Below are 16,686 nucleotides of genomic sequence, written 5' to 3'. Positions count from 1 at the left end.
CAACATTAAGTCTTTGGAGGTCTTTGCAACCGCAATCCAGCATTGCGGTTAGAGGTGGGTAAAAAAAATCAAAAAACTGAACTGAACCGAACAAAAAAAAAACTAAACAGTTATTAACAATTCTAAAACTGAACTAAAACAGTTCGGTTCGGTTCAAAACAGTTCAGTTCGATTCAGTTGGGTAACTAAAATTCGATTTCGTTTAGTTATATATTGTTTTTTCAATGGTGCCTATAATAACAGTTCAGTTTGGAACAATTCGGCTCAGTCCAAAATACAAACAATTCGGTTCGGTTCGGTTTTCATCCCGAACCGAATCATATCCACCCCTAATTGTGGTTGCATCATTCACATTTGTCTATAACATTAAGGAGGACAAGGCAACCGTAACTTAAAACACTGATTTTGTACCCTTGTTATAGATAAGTATTTTTTTTGTATAACTAAGAAATTAAAATGTGAGATCAAAATTAACTTGATTCTATTTGAAGGATTGAGCATTTATATTGAAATAGATAAGTGAAGACAATGTTTGAGGTTGTGCTTGCTAGTCTGGTCATCTTATAAGAGACAGCACATTGGTTCATCTCCCTTTGAGACAAATGTAGATTGTGCTTAGTTGGTTTGAAGTTGAAAGGTTCAGTTTTGCGCGTTCAGTTTTACACATGCATATGAATGATTGTAACACTTACATTCCAGAAAAGATGAGACACGTGAATCTAAAAAGCACCTCAATGGATCTTATGAAAATTACTTACTATATGTACTTGCAAATTGCAATGCCATTTATTTCATGTTATATAACAAAAGTACATTACAACCAATGTACTTCCACATTCTATCCTCATGTTGCCATTTTTATCAAATCAAAAGAATCTAGTCTTCTAGTCATTGTCACGATTCATAGGCAGAGGGACAAGTCTAAATAGTTGAAATGGATTGAACCTTATTTTTTATAATTAAATACGTGGAAGTATATGTCTACACAAAAAATATATGATGGGTGTGGCTCAAGTTGTTAAGGAGTTTGTAGGGGAGGATCAATGTTTGATATGTGCATAACTAGACATAGGCAACGGGGCGGTCGGGTCGGGTTTTAGCATACCCACCCCCGTTTCACTGTACTCATCCCCGCCCCCGCCTCCAAACTCGTCGGGAATACAAAAATCACACCCAAACCTGCCCCCAGCGGGGACGGGTTTCCCAGCCCCGCCCCAACCCCCACCCGCAAAGCTATAGTAAAAAAAAAACATTCTTTAAATATATACTTGCTATATAAGAAGGGTATAAGAGTAATATGATTATCAAATATAAAGGTGAAAAAGTAATTTAAAATAAACGGGGCGGGGGCGGGTTTGACCATCCCCCGGCCCCGTACTAAAGAAACGGGTTTTCCCACACCCAGATAAATCGGTTTTTCCCTGTTAAATACAGGGCGGAGACAACCGGGTCTGGGCGAAGGCGGGTTCAAATATCATGCCTATGCATAACACATTTTTAGGGAGGAGTGAATAGCTTTAAGATGTAACTTACGCATCCAAATAGAGGTTAGTTTTAAAGCCAATCCAAATGATCGAAGCTCATGAAATACTCTATTAGAGTGCCAAAAATCTTAATTACAATGATTTTCTACCCAAATAAATCCAATTCAATCCATCCATTATGTCACCTCTAATCGTATAATCTATGTTTGAATGTTTATGTAAAACTTTTTTAATGTTGAGTGCATATATATAGTAATTTTTCATAAAGTTTCCAAAGTTACCAATTTCATTCATATTTTGTCCAAATTTTGAGGGGACACAATCACATTCTAAGTAGTGCTTCACGGACTAAATTTTTCATTATAAATTATAAAAAGTAAAATATGAGAATGATGCAAAATGGGGCATGTTATAGCCTTACAGATAAGGTACATGATAGATGAGTGTGTGAGTGAGGAATCAAGCAAAGGCATGCTGCACATGAGGTTTGGGCCATGAGACTCACGGGTGGGTGTAGATATTATGTCTCAATTACTCTTTAGAAGAGGCAGAACCAAAGGAAAATGGTTGGTGATACTTCAAGAAATTATTCATATCATTTTTTAACAAGGAAATTATTCATATCATGAATCATAGTTCAACTTATTCATCTGGTTCAATTATGAGTGAAGTAGATAACAAATAAATAGTAAGAACTGGTTCAATATAATCTAGGTCAAACCCTAGGACAAATTCTCTGATTTTGTTTCTTTATAGGTAAATGTTAACAATTAGCCGGTGGTTACGTTAGTTTCCGATGATTGAACTTGTACCTCCTCCTTCGAACTCATTCAAAGTATCTGATTATCAATCCAACCGGTCTGTTCCGATTTATAAAACATTACTTCTTTTTTTATTATTAAGAAACATAGGAGAAGTTATTTGATTTAATTTTTTTAGGGTTTATACAAATTTATTATGTTAGTTTCTGATGATTGAACTCATGACCTCCTCCTTCGAACTCCTTCAAAATATCTAATTACTGACCCAACTGATTGAATCAACCGTTCCGAATTTTTAAAACAACAATCCATTTTTTATTATCAAGAAACAATAATTCATATAATTTTTATTTATTCATTAGTAACTGAATGAATTATTTGATTAGACAGAACTATTCCACGTGCATTTCTGTGTTCTATTGAGCTGTCAATGAGTATTACATTATCATTTTTGTTCCCACTTCTCCCTAACGGTCCCATATTTCATCCCTCAATTAACATCTCTCCATGCTTCCTTCAGGGAAGCAGATTCTCTCGATTCTTTCTTCTTTCAGAAATCAGTTATGCTTAGAATACCGTTCTAATAAGCTTAAATTATAGTTTTGCGTCAGTTGAGATGTGAAAACTCAAAACCTTCTGAATCCAAATCTACTAGGACAGTGTTGATTTTTTTGTTACAACCCACAAAATTCAAATGCATTTTGAGTAGCCACAAAAATTGACGTGTAACATTCACTATTTTATAGTGCATGTACTAATGATGAAATCTAGTGGTGGATTCGACGATGGACTGAGCCAGAAATTTAGCTTAGGAGGGTCGAGTTTAAGAGTATAACTTAGTAAAGAAAAAACAAATTTTTATATGCATAATATATTCAATAAATTTAAGAAATCATATGATATATATAAAATTATAAAAAAATATATATATAAAAAAAAAAGTATGAAAGATGAGTTCTTTAAAGCTTGCTTTAGTTCGACTAAGACTATATAAGATTTTGGCTGAATTGCATTTTCTTCATTTTCTTCTGAAATTTTTATGGGATTCTTGTTGTTGAAGGTTGATGGATATGATATGAAGATGAAGAAAACCTAACGTTTTTGAATTAAAACTAACGGAAATGATCAAAATGTGTAATAGAGAGAAGTTAAGGGACCAAAATAAATCGAATTTTAATTAAGGGATCAAAATAAATTGAATTTTAATTAAGGAACCAAAGCAATACTACCTAAATAGTTAAGGGACCAAAAATGCAATTTAGCCTAAGATTTTTGAGTATTATAGAAAGAAAACATGAAACAACAAAATGCAAAGGTAAGATGATGAATTCAAGGTAGAATCACAAGCACGGAATAGTTGGTATGAGAGTGCATAAATAACGAGTCCAACATACCTCCATTTACCATGCCTCCATATACTCATTTCCAATACATAGATAAGTGACATGTGGCAAAAGAAATCAAAGGGTTGAGATTTTAAGAGTTAAAAATGTGTGTCATTTTTCTCCCTGCTGCAAGACCGTTCCTTTTTCTTCCTCTAATCATCCTCTTTGTTTCCTCTTCCATCGCCGGCGCCACCACCCTCTCTGGTGCCACCGTTCTTCGTCGTTATCATACTCTAAATCGTGATTCACAAATCAAGGGCAATATATTCTCTACCAAATGATTCATCTGAAAATGCAGATTAAAAATTCACTATTTAATCTACCCACAAAAACATTTGGGTAGAGAATATATTGTTAGAATAATCATAAAATTGAAGCTAATTAAATCGTGATTCTTAAATCTAGTGGAATTATTCTACAAATATGTTTTTCCAGAGTCCAACTTCATAAAATTGAAGCTTCAAATGAATCAGCTTTAACAAATATATTGGTAGAATAATCATTTGGGTAGATTAAATTCACCCAAATACGTATTTTCATGCTTAATTTTGGGCCAACCTTCAGGCTAGTACACTTGAAGCAATTTTTACAGGACAATTTTATGATTATTAATTTTCAAACAAAAATAAAAAAGGATTTCAAAATCAGCAGAAGAACTCATTATGTTCTTGATGTTTTTCCAAATTTCAAATAAACATAAGCTATGGAGAGAGGAAGAGGAAAAGGGATAGTAGCCATGGAGATGATGAGAGGAAGAAACTAGATGGTTGTTTTATTGTACAACGATGAAGATGATGAGAGTAATAAGATGAATTGGTCACCATTTTAACATTTTAATCTTTAACTCTTGGATTCTTTTTGCCACATGTCATTTATCTATATATCGGAGAGGAGTAAATGATGAAATGGTAAATGGAGGTAAGTTAGACTCATAAATAACACTTCATGCAATAAGTAAAAAACAATTGAGCGAAATTGTAACAAGGAATCATAAATTAATATTCGTTAAAGATTAATATTCTTTTGTAAATTGCAAACAAAACTTTACTTTATTTTTCATTGTTATGCATCTAAATAAAAGTTAGTGTAATCAAGCTTAGAAACTTGAGTGTTCAAGTCTAAATAAATTGAGTGAAAAAAGTTCAATATACAATATCATATAGAGTTCACAGAAAATAAATATAATTGATAGATATTTTAGCAAGTGTACTAAATACTATCGAAGTAGTAAAAATATCGTTCCCACGAGGACTGTGTTAATCTCAATTTAGCAATAAGGTTAATATTTAGGATGTGTAAATTATTTTAGTGTCTGAGGCAGTAGTTTTGGTTTGCATAAAATTAAATAAACAGAATATAAAGATAGTTTTGGAAAGAATAAGAGAGAGATGAGATCAGATCTTTCGAATCATCTATGTTCCCCTAATTGGTATACTGCACCTATTCTTATGAATGATTTTCTAGTTCCACGATAGTTAACAAAACAGTCCTAATCAATCCCTTGAGTTAGGACCCTCTTCTCAAACTACAGCCCCTAATTCCTTAGGTGGTCTAATAATCTTTGAAGGTTTTAAGAACATTAACCTAATATCACTAACAAACGATTATCCATTCCTATACTAACCCTATTTATTAGAACAATTCAATTCTGTCTAAGTAGAAAGCTATGGTCAGTAGTCATTCATTCTCATTAAATCATGTTTATATTTGATCAGGATATAAAAACATTAAGAACAATTGAATTAAATAAAAACTAGATTGTCATTCACAATAAATAGAGTTTCACAGCAACATGGTTCAATTAGGGTTACAAAGAATCATCTCAGACCTAATCTCTAAGAGATTTAGCTACTCATAATTGAGTTTACAAATAGCATAATCAATAGTGGAATCAAAACATACACGAACCGCTAGAAGGTTGAAGAAATCGCCCTCCTAGCCGTCTTTAGGTCTCAAAATCGCACTTTGCTCTCTCCAAATCGTAACCCTTGTCTTTGGAATAGACTTCAGCTTAAATAGGCATAGAATTTCGCCTAAAATCGTGACACGATTCTCCTTGAATCACAAATCACTGAATTAGGGTTTCCTCAGATCGTGCCACGATTATGCCATCGTGACACGATTTCTTCAATGTCGAAGCATGATTTTGATCTTCTAAAATCGTGTCACGTTTTTACCAAATCGTGACATGATTCTCTTCTTTGTATTTTCTTCAATTTTCTACTCTTTTGCTGCATAAGTTGACTTGTGAACTCCAATTTGTGATCAAACTACATATAAAAAGACTCTAAAAATAGCGAATGACGGACTGTCATCAATAATGATAAAAAAATATAATAGCATATTAATATGAAAACAAAATTATAAAAATCTTCGGAGATTGTGGTCTATGTTGGTCCCCTTCTAGCTCCATCCATGTGACCATGGTTGGGATGATCAAAGAAAATATCTTAGAAACTAAGTCTTATTATTGATAACTTGAGAAGATATAGATTGTGCATTAAATATGAAAGATAAATATAAGGTGTACAAAGAATATTCGACATGAGGAATGTTAGGAACACTCTCTTTTAAGTACTTTCTCTAATACTCACTTTTTTATTGGATGAAATCATTCTAGGATCTACACTTTGAAATGGAACCCACATAAAATGGTGGAACATGCATTGATTTCACCCAATAAAAAAGTGAGTGCTAGAGAAAGTGCTCAAAAGATAATGTTGATAGATTCCTCTTCGACATAAATCATTGATCATTATGCACGGTTAAACAGCATGTGTTGTCATAGCACACTTTTGTGTTATCCAAATTTTTGAATTAAAGTTACGTAGTATTTTTTTAGAGTGCTGCAATGCATTTACATTGTGTTTTCTCATTCGACAATACTTTATATTCTTTTAAGAGATAATGTGAAAGGGTTAATTATTTAACCATTATGACAACGGTTGCATAGGTACGGGTACGATACGGATACAAAAATACACTAATTTAAAAAAGAAAAATGTTAGCAACGTAACATTCTATTTTTAACCACAATCTAACACATTCTCTTATTAGATGAAACGTGTGTAAAATCCGTACTTTAGAAATATGTCTTGCTTAAAGTGGTAACACTCATGAGTTTCATCCAATGAGAGTAATTAGGGTGAGTGTTGAAAAAAATATGTTGCTAGCTCTATTCTTTAAAAAATAGTAAGGTAGATTAAGGTAAATAAAAAAACATAAGTTTTGTCGTATAACATATTAAAGAGTTAAGTTATTCAATTTACAACAAAAATACCACAATAACATATTAAAAACTATCCCTAAAAAAAACATATTAAAAACTAAAAACTTGTGTTTGATTACAACAACTAAGAAACTCAAATACATATAATATTATATCAATCTATGATAAAGCAACAAATTTTACTTGACAAAAAAAAATAATAAATTTCACTCGCAACAAAATAATGAGAGAGAAAAAAAATTTCAAAGAGTATCGAACATGCCCTGGTACCGGTGTGTACTTAATAAACTACTTCATTGTTTTTTCTTTGTCTCAAATATCCTTCGTGCGTAATTTACAAAAATTAATCTCTCAAATCTTGTGAAATTAAAATAAATGGAGTTTTAACATTGATGTATGTTCAAATCTGAATTTGAACTCAGAGATATTTCTTGTTTTACAAGTATCCAAAATTCAACATAATTGAAAAGGTCATGCGGTAGTAGCAGTAAAATGTTGGCAAAATACATTATTTAGTCATTTATGTTATTTACGAATGGAAAATGTTAACAAGAATATTTAAGATATTGTTTAAGCATCTAAAATTAATAACATTTATATTAAAATTTGTCTAATTATGATTTTTACATATACTATTTAACTTATATTTTCAAGACAAAATTTACATTTATAGATTCCTTAAACAATACTTTTAAGTATTTGTCTCTAAGTATTTGTCTTTGTCTCATAGATCTTTAAGTCACATTACGTGTACAGTGCCACCACCATTCTTAAATTAAATCCATAAGTTTTCGTTATGTTAGTGATGTGGCATAAGGTTGATCATTTATCCTACATGTGGTTGTTTTACGTGAAATTGGTTGTGAGATTGTGACTGCAACTAGTACAATAGATGATTTTTTTGTTGACTTCCACTATGCTGGCAAATTTGGGGACGAAAAATAGCACCTATGTTGAAAATATCTTAAAATGGAAGTGTGACACTGACGGATGACCAACCTCGTTCTCCAACCAATGTCAATGACAAGGCATATACTTGTGTATTTTTGTAATGGAACATGTTAAAAAAAAGTAGTAATTGTATAAATGTATGTAACTTAAAAGGATCTCTCAAGATCAAAAATAAGAAAATTGTTGTTCACACTTCTAACAAGGCTGAAACAAACCAGAAAAAAGACGTAAATGTTCATCGGTAGCTAACTGCCGATGAAGTTATATTGGTAAATTACTAGTGTTTCCTAGTACTGAGTGAAGTGTGAACAACATTCTTCCAAAAACAACCTAAAAATACCCATTTGAAGTTGGTTTAACATCTTTGAATGTGCTTCTTTCAAGATTTTATATTTATCTTTGTTGATGTTAATTTCGATGGCCAAGTTCATACCTTTAAATAAGACCCTTCATAAGTGGACAGTGGAATTAGACTTTTCAGATTAATTATAGATCGAGTTTTTAAAATAAAATTAAAAAAAAAACTGCAAGATGTATTTTTTAAAATGTTTGATTTAGTGCTTGAAAAAAGATAAAGTGTCTGGATTAGAAAAACTATTGTTAATGCTGAAAAAAATTAAATAAAATGGGATTAAACGTGTAATTGTTCATGAAAATGATATTGTTCGTTAAGGAATTAGCTTAATAGAAGATTTTAGTATGGTATTTAAAAGCTTAGATCATTATTCTCAATGAGGATTTAAAATTATATTGCAAACATCTTGAAACATATTTACAACATTTTACCTCTTATAATCTTTCCCCTAAAGAAACTTATTATTTTGCTGGTCAATTTCTATTTAAAAACTAAAAGTCGATAGAGAATAATACTAAATATTTTAGTTTTATTGACTTCTTTCAAGCTATTTATTTTTTTGTTACAAACTTCTTTCAAGCTATTTAATCGACTCTAAACATTTTCTTTTGTAGCTGTGAACCATAATTTATGTTTTACAATTAGAGATGAAAGGCATTTATGTGTCCATTTATAACACTCATATTAGAGATGAATTACTCGATGTTTTGAATACGTAATTTCAAACCATTGCTCCTGAATGATAAAACCAACATCGTTTTTTGAGAATAGTTCCTCACGATTTTATGACATGTTAAAATAGTTCCTCTACGCATATTCAACAACTCATTTTTTAGAATAGTTCCTCTCATGTTAAACAAGAGACCACCGTACTAAAAGTAAAGTTTCAGAAACAGTATTTCAATAATTAGTCTCTAATTGTTGAAAAAACAGAGTTAAAAGTGATTTATTTAAGCAAAAAGGTTTTCATCCAATAAACTGAGACTCCAAGCTAGGGATTTTTTTTTAGATGGAATGGGGTGCAGCATGGGAGATTCAACACCCTCACTCCAAGGAAGAGATTGAAGCTAAGAGTTCAATAACTTTTCGCAACCAAGTTTTGGAACCTAGACTTTTAGCTAAACCAACAAGCCTACGAGCAACCTTGTCTTCACACCTTCGAACAAAGACTATACTTGCTGCTTAAGGAAGTTTCTTTACCGACCTCCAAAATTCACTTCGGAAGTATAGTTTCGAAGAAAAAAAACACAATTTTGTTTAACCTCAAAAGTATACCTTCAAATACAAGTGTAGTTTTTCAGAAATATGGTGTGGAAATTGAAACTCTAGCGTAAACTAGGAAACATGTCCAAGCAATCAGAAACATGATCAACATCTGCAAGCATTAACCTTCCTAGAACACGCTTTACAGACACCTTGAAATCAGACTCAATGATTACACTATCAAACTGTTGATCAACTGTACAATGGTGCCATCATCTTATTATAAGGGAAACATTGATCTACTCCGGTCTTGAAGCAGCAAAACAAACAGCACGTGTGGTAGTGAACCACCAATCCTGAACCGGAGGGGCAAGTGCCAAAACAGCCAGCATCATCGTTAATTATGATGCAAGCGCTATTGCCCAAGTTGAATTCCTCAATGAAGGTGGTTTTAAGAGATATTTTGATACTTTTGAGAATCTGGAGGCTTAGTTGCCAAACTTAAGGGATAGATACTGCTACTCCCTTCAGCTAAAATGTAGCAACATGAAGCTCATAGCATTGTTTTGGGAAGAACTTCTACTTCCCAAATCACTTCGGTTATACGCAGTATATTTGAAGGGGTATTTCAAGAACATAAAAATATATAGCCCACTAACACATAAGTACAGCATCATAAATAGGTTAATTCCACCAAGAAAATCACAATACTGAAGGGGTTAGGCATTAAAGATTGCAAACTTCTGCAGGCTAACCAATGATTCCTCAAGTTCACAATTTGAAATTTCTATGCCTCTGTAGATTTACAAGCAGAAATTACTTGATGAAAGAAGAAAATTGTGCAAATGTGATACCAAAATTTCAACAAGATTCTTTTGACTATGGATTCACTGGACTGTTTTACACATGGAGTTTTGCTTCTAAGTACACTTCTTCCTACGTAAATTTCTTTTGCCAAGACTACTAGATGGACCATAGCTTTCACTGGTGAATCTCTTTTTGTTTCGTCGCTTTGGGTATGGGTGAATTTGAGCCAATTCCAGCACTCGGCTAGCCACACTAAAAGGTAAGATCCGCGGGGCAGTCTCATCATTTTGCTCATCCTACAATCACCAAATGATTGTTTACATTAACTTATCCTCAAAATAAATTTGATGCGAAATGGCATATTTACGGACAATAGCTCAGTGAAGTACACCATGTCACATTAAGTAATTAGTACTCCAACTGAAGTTCCTATGATTCGTGAAGTTTTGATTAACAGATTAAAGTTTCAGAAAAGGAAAATAGAAAGCTAACCTCTTTATTGCTGAATTTCTGTGCAGTACAGGCTCTTAAAAGGTTACGCCACTTGTCCTGCATAAATCATATTTAGAAAACACAAATTTGGAAGAAAGGTGACAAATGAAATGTGTGAAGTTCAGTACAGTACCCTGACATCAGTGGGAGTTCGGTAGCCTTCAGAAGAAAACAAAAACTTCTGTATATCAGTCCATCGACCAACTCCATATTGAGATATGCCGTCAATCAACTTTGTCACTTCAGAGACTGTCCACATCCTTTGATTCTTTCTTCGATCTTTTGATCTGCCTCTTTTTGGTGTCAAATGTTCATCCTCAGACTCTTCCGATGAAAAAGGCTCATAGTCATACTCGAGCTTCTATAAAACAACAATTTGTTTTATCAAACAATGGAGAATAATTTAGATTTGCAGACCACTAGACATGAATATTAGGTCCTTACATTGATATGCAGTTATCATATCTAAATTTATAATTCACAACATAAGAACAACTTAATCATGTATAAAACACACATGTATCTGTTTCAAATTGTCCAATTACAAAATCAGTTGTAGACCTTCAGAATTGCAGAATTTATACTTGAATATCATGCTTTAATTATAAAAAAAAATGTATTGCCACAATGAAGATGATAAAAGATACTGCAACAGAAAAACATGTACAATGAAGCCAAGCCCCCGTTCAAGCAGAGAGAGGAGGGAAGCATAACGAAGGAAATTCATGGCAAACATAAAAATTAAAACATACTTCACACATCAATTCATTAGGAGTCATTCAACTAGATTTACAGGTAATACAAGTTGACAAAGAAAATGTATAGATAGATTGCATAATCGTCAAATATTGTTGTCACACAGAAGTATCCGAAACCAGAACATAGAAAACGTAAAACTAAAACATTCACAATTATACAGATACTCTCCATCTGACTACAAAGGGGGGCTTTTTTTTTTTAATGGCAATACAAAAGGGAAGCTATTCAGAAAAGAAAAGAAAAAATCTTAATTTACTAAAGGAAATATACAGATAGACACCCCAAAAAGAAAATAGTACCTCTTTCTTTGGATGCTTCTTGCAGCGTTGCAACTCAGAAAGTGTCACATCACTATTCCCACTACTAGACTCGTCGCTTGGAATATCTTTCAATTCTTTAGTTTTTGTATGGAACTCATTGCTTAATGACACAGTCCGCCGTTTACGTTTTACACCAGTAGTTGATACTTTTTCTTTTGACTTCAAATTTGAAGATTCTTCAATATACCTCTGAGTAGGCTTTCGGAATCTCTTCTCTCTAGGTGGAGCAGATTGACATTGTTCAACAGTAACATTTTCCTTCTTACAAGACAATATACTACCAGCTAAAGGATAACCATTATTCAACTCATGCAGATGCTGTATATCAAGTGAAATGTTGTACATGCAATCTACATTTGATGGTTGACTTGGATTGTTCCTGAAGACACCATGTGTATCATGGATGACTGTCTCATCCAGAGATTTAATTTCGGATTTAGATTGTGTACTATTGGGTGCTTTTGTTGATTCTGATATCCCACCAACAGTGCTACTGCCACTAAATCCTGGAGAATGACTTTCTGAATTTGAATTTTCCAAAGGCGAGTCTTCATAAGCACCATGTTCTAGTATCTCAACCTTTGCCAAATCAAAATCTGTTGATTGGGAAAATAAATTACAATGTGAAAAACAGAAACTAATCATTTTTTCCTATGAAAGCATCATAGTAAAATATAGCATTATGATAGCCTACCCAAGAAATACCCTCCACATGCATTGGAGAAAACATCAGTTCCTTCAAGATCATTGATGTCAACATCATCCAGGAATCCATCTCCAAGGAATCCATCAAGGACCTAACAGTATATATTTTATCAAAGATATATTCTCAACCACACAAAAGGACACAGCAATTTAAACGGATTCAGGGATATATCATGCAATTGACATTAGATTAGGCACAAGGATAGACTCCAGCCACAAGTAATAAATTTAATGCAGATTTAACTGAAAAATACAGGAACTACTAGTTTCAATATCACCCCCACAGTAACCGAGTTTAGACAAGTACCTCTAGTTCCAAATCATCTTTGTCATTCAAAGCGGTATGAGAAGTTAAAGTGCCTGATTAACGTAAGCACACTAGTGTGAGATATAACATACATGCAAACAGGAAATAACTGCCAAAGCATGAAAGCAAATATTATATAATAAAATACCAACACATCTTTATCCACCTTAAATATATTAAGTTATCTAACCAAACATTATATTTTAAAGGTAAAGAAAATGTTTGATTTCTTTGAAGATGCAACATTAGTTCTGAACTCCTAGCTATCTCCATCAACAATACTCAGGCTCTCATAAATCTTGCTTTCTCCATTTTTCACCTCAGCATTTTATTTCACTTATTCCATTTTTCATCAACAAGATACAGGCAAAATAAAATAAATTAACACAAATGGTCAAACTAAACTTCATTTACTAATAAATACACTTGAGTGACAAAATCAAAAAGAACAACTTTTAGGCATTTGAGAGTTCAGAATTATCAATACTTATTCTCATTAAATACAATATACCATCCAATGAAACATGATCATTTCTAGGTTCTTCAAGCAAATGCTCAACTTCCATTTCATCATCTTGAAGGGAGGGCACATATGATTCATCAAGCTGAACCTAGGAAAATTTGAAAGAAATCTCATAAATATTATGCTTTAACCGATACCATATGGGCACTTGCAGTTTATTTAAATAGTAAAGGATATACAATGACATAAATCTACACAAGTGTGCACGCATTAACAACTTTAAAATACTTTTGTCAAAATATGAAGCTTGTGATGATCTAGTATATTGAAGATCAAGGCCAAACACTTAAATATGTTACGGCATCAAATCATCCATGTAATCAATCCCACCTAGTGGAAAAGGCTTGGTAGTAGTTGTTGTGGAGATTTATTTCCAAGTTCCTAATCAGCTCTTTTACATCATATATATGGATCCTAGAATATAATGGAGATATTTAAATTGAATAAAATTCCCTACATGACTAATATACCGTACATATCTCAACAATCTCCCATTAGACACATTTTCCAACAATCAGCTCTGACAAACTGAGTAAGTTCTCACAGAATATAACAATGGTCATAATCTTTAGCCTAAACTAGCATATTAATGTTTAGCATATTAATGTTTTACAATAATGAAATTTCTATAGCATACTCAAGCATGTAAAAATTGGAACAGTCATCGAAACACAGGGACCACTGTGATGAATTATTTCCATCCATGAAATGAATTACAATAGTTGCAACTTGCAAATCCCTCTTAATTCCAAAATAGTTGATATTTTTCATAATCAGATACAGTTATGAGATAGATACTCATATATGAACAGACATACTTGCTTAAATGTGGCAAATTATGGATGAATGGGACATAATATGATAGATTATTTGATAAATGAGCTTAGAGGTGTGACAATAAAAAATCCTTACTCTTTGGCATTTCATATTGGAACACTTGCGCAAATATTCTTCCCGATCCATCGCATATTCTCTTGAATATTATCCTGCAATTTTAATGTGCATTAGTTTACTCTTTTTTCTTGTGCATACCCACACATAAAATAAATGTTTATGAAGACAAGAAGAGAAGCATGCTATATCATTAACATATATGTGTGCATAACTAAAATTGCAAAATCTCACTCATGTGTGAAAGATATACACATTACACGGGTATCCAAATTGTAGGACGGAAACTTGGAAATAATAAGCAGTCACAGTAAAACTGTTTGTGCAAACTTGGATGAAAAGCAAAAAAAAATGAAAAATTATTTTATGCAATCATACAAGAGTATTTGGAAGAATGTAACTTCTGACTAGCTAATCTGTATATCTCTGAGACAATAATGTGTGTATACTAATATCAAATTTTTGTATTTTTTTATTGCCAAGCATGCCTAAGGTAAGACCTGATTACATGGGATTAAACGTCATTCCCTAGTCCCTACTAATCCAAGAATAGCCTTTTCTATACTGAGGACCCGCCTCTGTAACTACATTTCAACCATACTAGATCATGAGGACCGCTGCTCATGCATGATGATGATTGATGCACCACCATTCCATCTACACAAACAAATCTAATGATCCTATGAGTGGCATCAAAGCATTCATCCAATTCACCTTAAGCCCCCTAGCTTATTTGAGCATCGATACATCTTGCAGGGACCCCAACTGTTCTCAATCACTCCCAGCCTCTATTGCCAGCGCAGGACATCTTCAACATTAATCATTGGAAGTGAGGTCATACATATATTTTGGAATCTCGGCTCAGATCAGTATTCCTACTGCAAATCTAGTCCATAAGCAATACCATAAAATGATTTTTCGAACCAAGAACCCATTATATTAGATGTTAGAACCAAAATAAAAGCTCGTCTAATTGCTTCTATAATACTCAATTTTCATATCTCTGATTGATTACCTGCGTGTTTTTTGTCAATGTTTCCTATTCACACGCATAAAACTCAATGGAAACCAAACACATTTTTTCCTCTGCATTGTCCAAATGCAGAGTTAATGCTACGAAAAAAGATGAAAAAAGAGAGAAATGAGAACTATTGGACGACATACAGAGCCAGCCCATCATTTTGCACATCCTTGACAGAAAAACCCTAAGGCCGAACAGCATACGTTGGCCACAAAAAAGTACAATTGACATGTTTATTATTCCTTCGGGACTCAATAAATATTCCTTCCTTCCTCGACACAAATATTGTTAGTATCATTTGTGTCCTCAAAACTGCAATGCTACGGTTAAAGTTATCAAATGGTAAATTAATCACCAAAATTGAAGACCGTCAATCAATTTAGTCGATGTCATCTCAAAAGAAGTTAGAAACATTGACGTGGCACATTGATTAGGGCACAATAAGGTAAAACATGTTACCAGAAATTCGTCTAACAGTCTAATTAATCTCTATTTTGCAATCCAGATTCATCGGAACTAATTAAACCGATCGACAAAATAGACTGTTTTTACTTTTAGGGACTACATTTCATCAATTTGACATACCAAATATACAACTTGAAAAACCTAAATGAAATTAACTTTATTTTTTTTATTTTTTTTTGCTTCAAACACAACACACTCAATCACACTAACAATAACTAACGATCAAAATCATCTCTGGTTGTATTAAATCACATCAATAATTACAAACATAATCCAGATTAAAACTAAAACACAACCGACATTAAAAAAAAAAAAAAAAAAATTGGCAGCATTATGCGAAGAGGAACTTAATAAACAAGTAAAAAAAGCATCGAAACATGGATTAAAACAAAAACAGTGAAATAGGTTGTTACAGTGTGGTACTAAGAAAGTGCATGCAGAGTGATTACGATAACAGAAACGAAGAACGATGATAAGAAAAAACGTAAAAGAAATGGATCGATGTGAAAAGAAAAAAGTGAAGATCGAGATCTAACCAGAAAGAAGAGAAGGCGAAGAGAAACTAGGTTTTCACCACAGGCCACAGTGAGTGCCGAAATGAAAATGAAGAGAGAGAAATGAATAATGTTCGAAACCGAAAACAAATAGGTTAAAACCGCCAAAAGGCGACACGAAACGGACTCGTTAATTAACACGCGCTTTATTTATTTATTTCATGGAAAACTAAATTAAAATGTGATTTTAATCGTTTTTTTTTTCATTGTTAATGCAGTAAAAATAATGTTAATTATTGTTGTTGTTATCGGGATTGTGCGCGATTCGAGTCCGCAGAGAAAGGACACGCGTACGCCGCTCACTGGTTTTGTTTTTGGTAGTCACCATCTTACACGCGACGATGACTATATAGTCTTAACGCTGTCAAACGCTCATCCCCACTTGCCTCAACGACGTCGTTACGTTGCGTTTTTCTCGTGTCATCATCATATACACTGTGTTCACTCCACTATCAAGTCACAAGTAGCTTTTCA

General features: G+C 32.9%; 1 protein-coding gene across 2 annotated transcripts; it reads right to left on the bottom strand.

Annotated features, from left to right (window-relative positions):
* Positions 1-10,030: 10,030 nt before the first annotated feature.
* On the bottom strand, positions 10,031-16,347 carry LOC11420792 (uncharacterized). Of its 2 annotated transcripts, none has more exons than XM_013612721.3 (9): positions 16,195-16,347; positions 14,194-14,267; positions 13,270-13,369; positions 12,759-12,811; positions 12,441-12,543; positions 11,726-12,342; positions 10,801-11,025; positions 10,668-10,724; positions 10,031-10,471 (listed from the first exon to the last, which is right to left on the bottom strand). In XM_013612721.3, exons 2-9 carry the CDS (start codon positions 14,242-14,244, stop codon positions 10,289-10,291), a joined length of 1,389 nt encoding a protein of 462 aa, XP_013468175.1. In that variant the 5' UTR covers positions 14,245-14,267; positions 16,195-16,347; the 3' UTR covers positions 10,031-10,288. The 2 variants fall into 2 exon arrangements, with proteins under 2 accessions (XP_013468175.1, XP_003590460.1); XM_003590412.4 differs by having other exon boundaries at positions 10,801-11,028; positions 16,195-16,346.
* Positions 16,348-16,686: the final 339 nt, after the last annotated feature.

The sequence above is a fragment of the Medicago truncatula genome, chromosome 1 (genome assembly GCF_003473485.1).
Source record: "Medicago truncatula cultivar Jemalong A17 chromosome 1, MtrunA17r5.0-ANR, whole genome shotgun sequence".
NCBI lineage: Eukaryota > Viridiplantae > Streptophyta > Magnoliopsida > Fabales > Fabaceae > Medicago > Medicago truncatula.
This window is presented reverse-complemented; position numbering and strand designations above follow the sequence as displayed.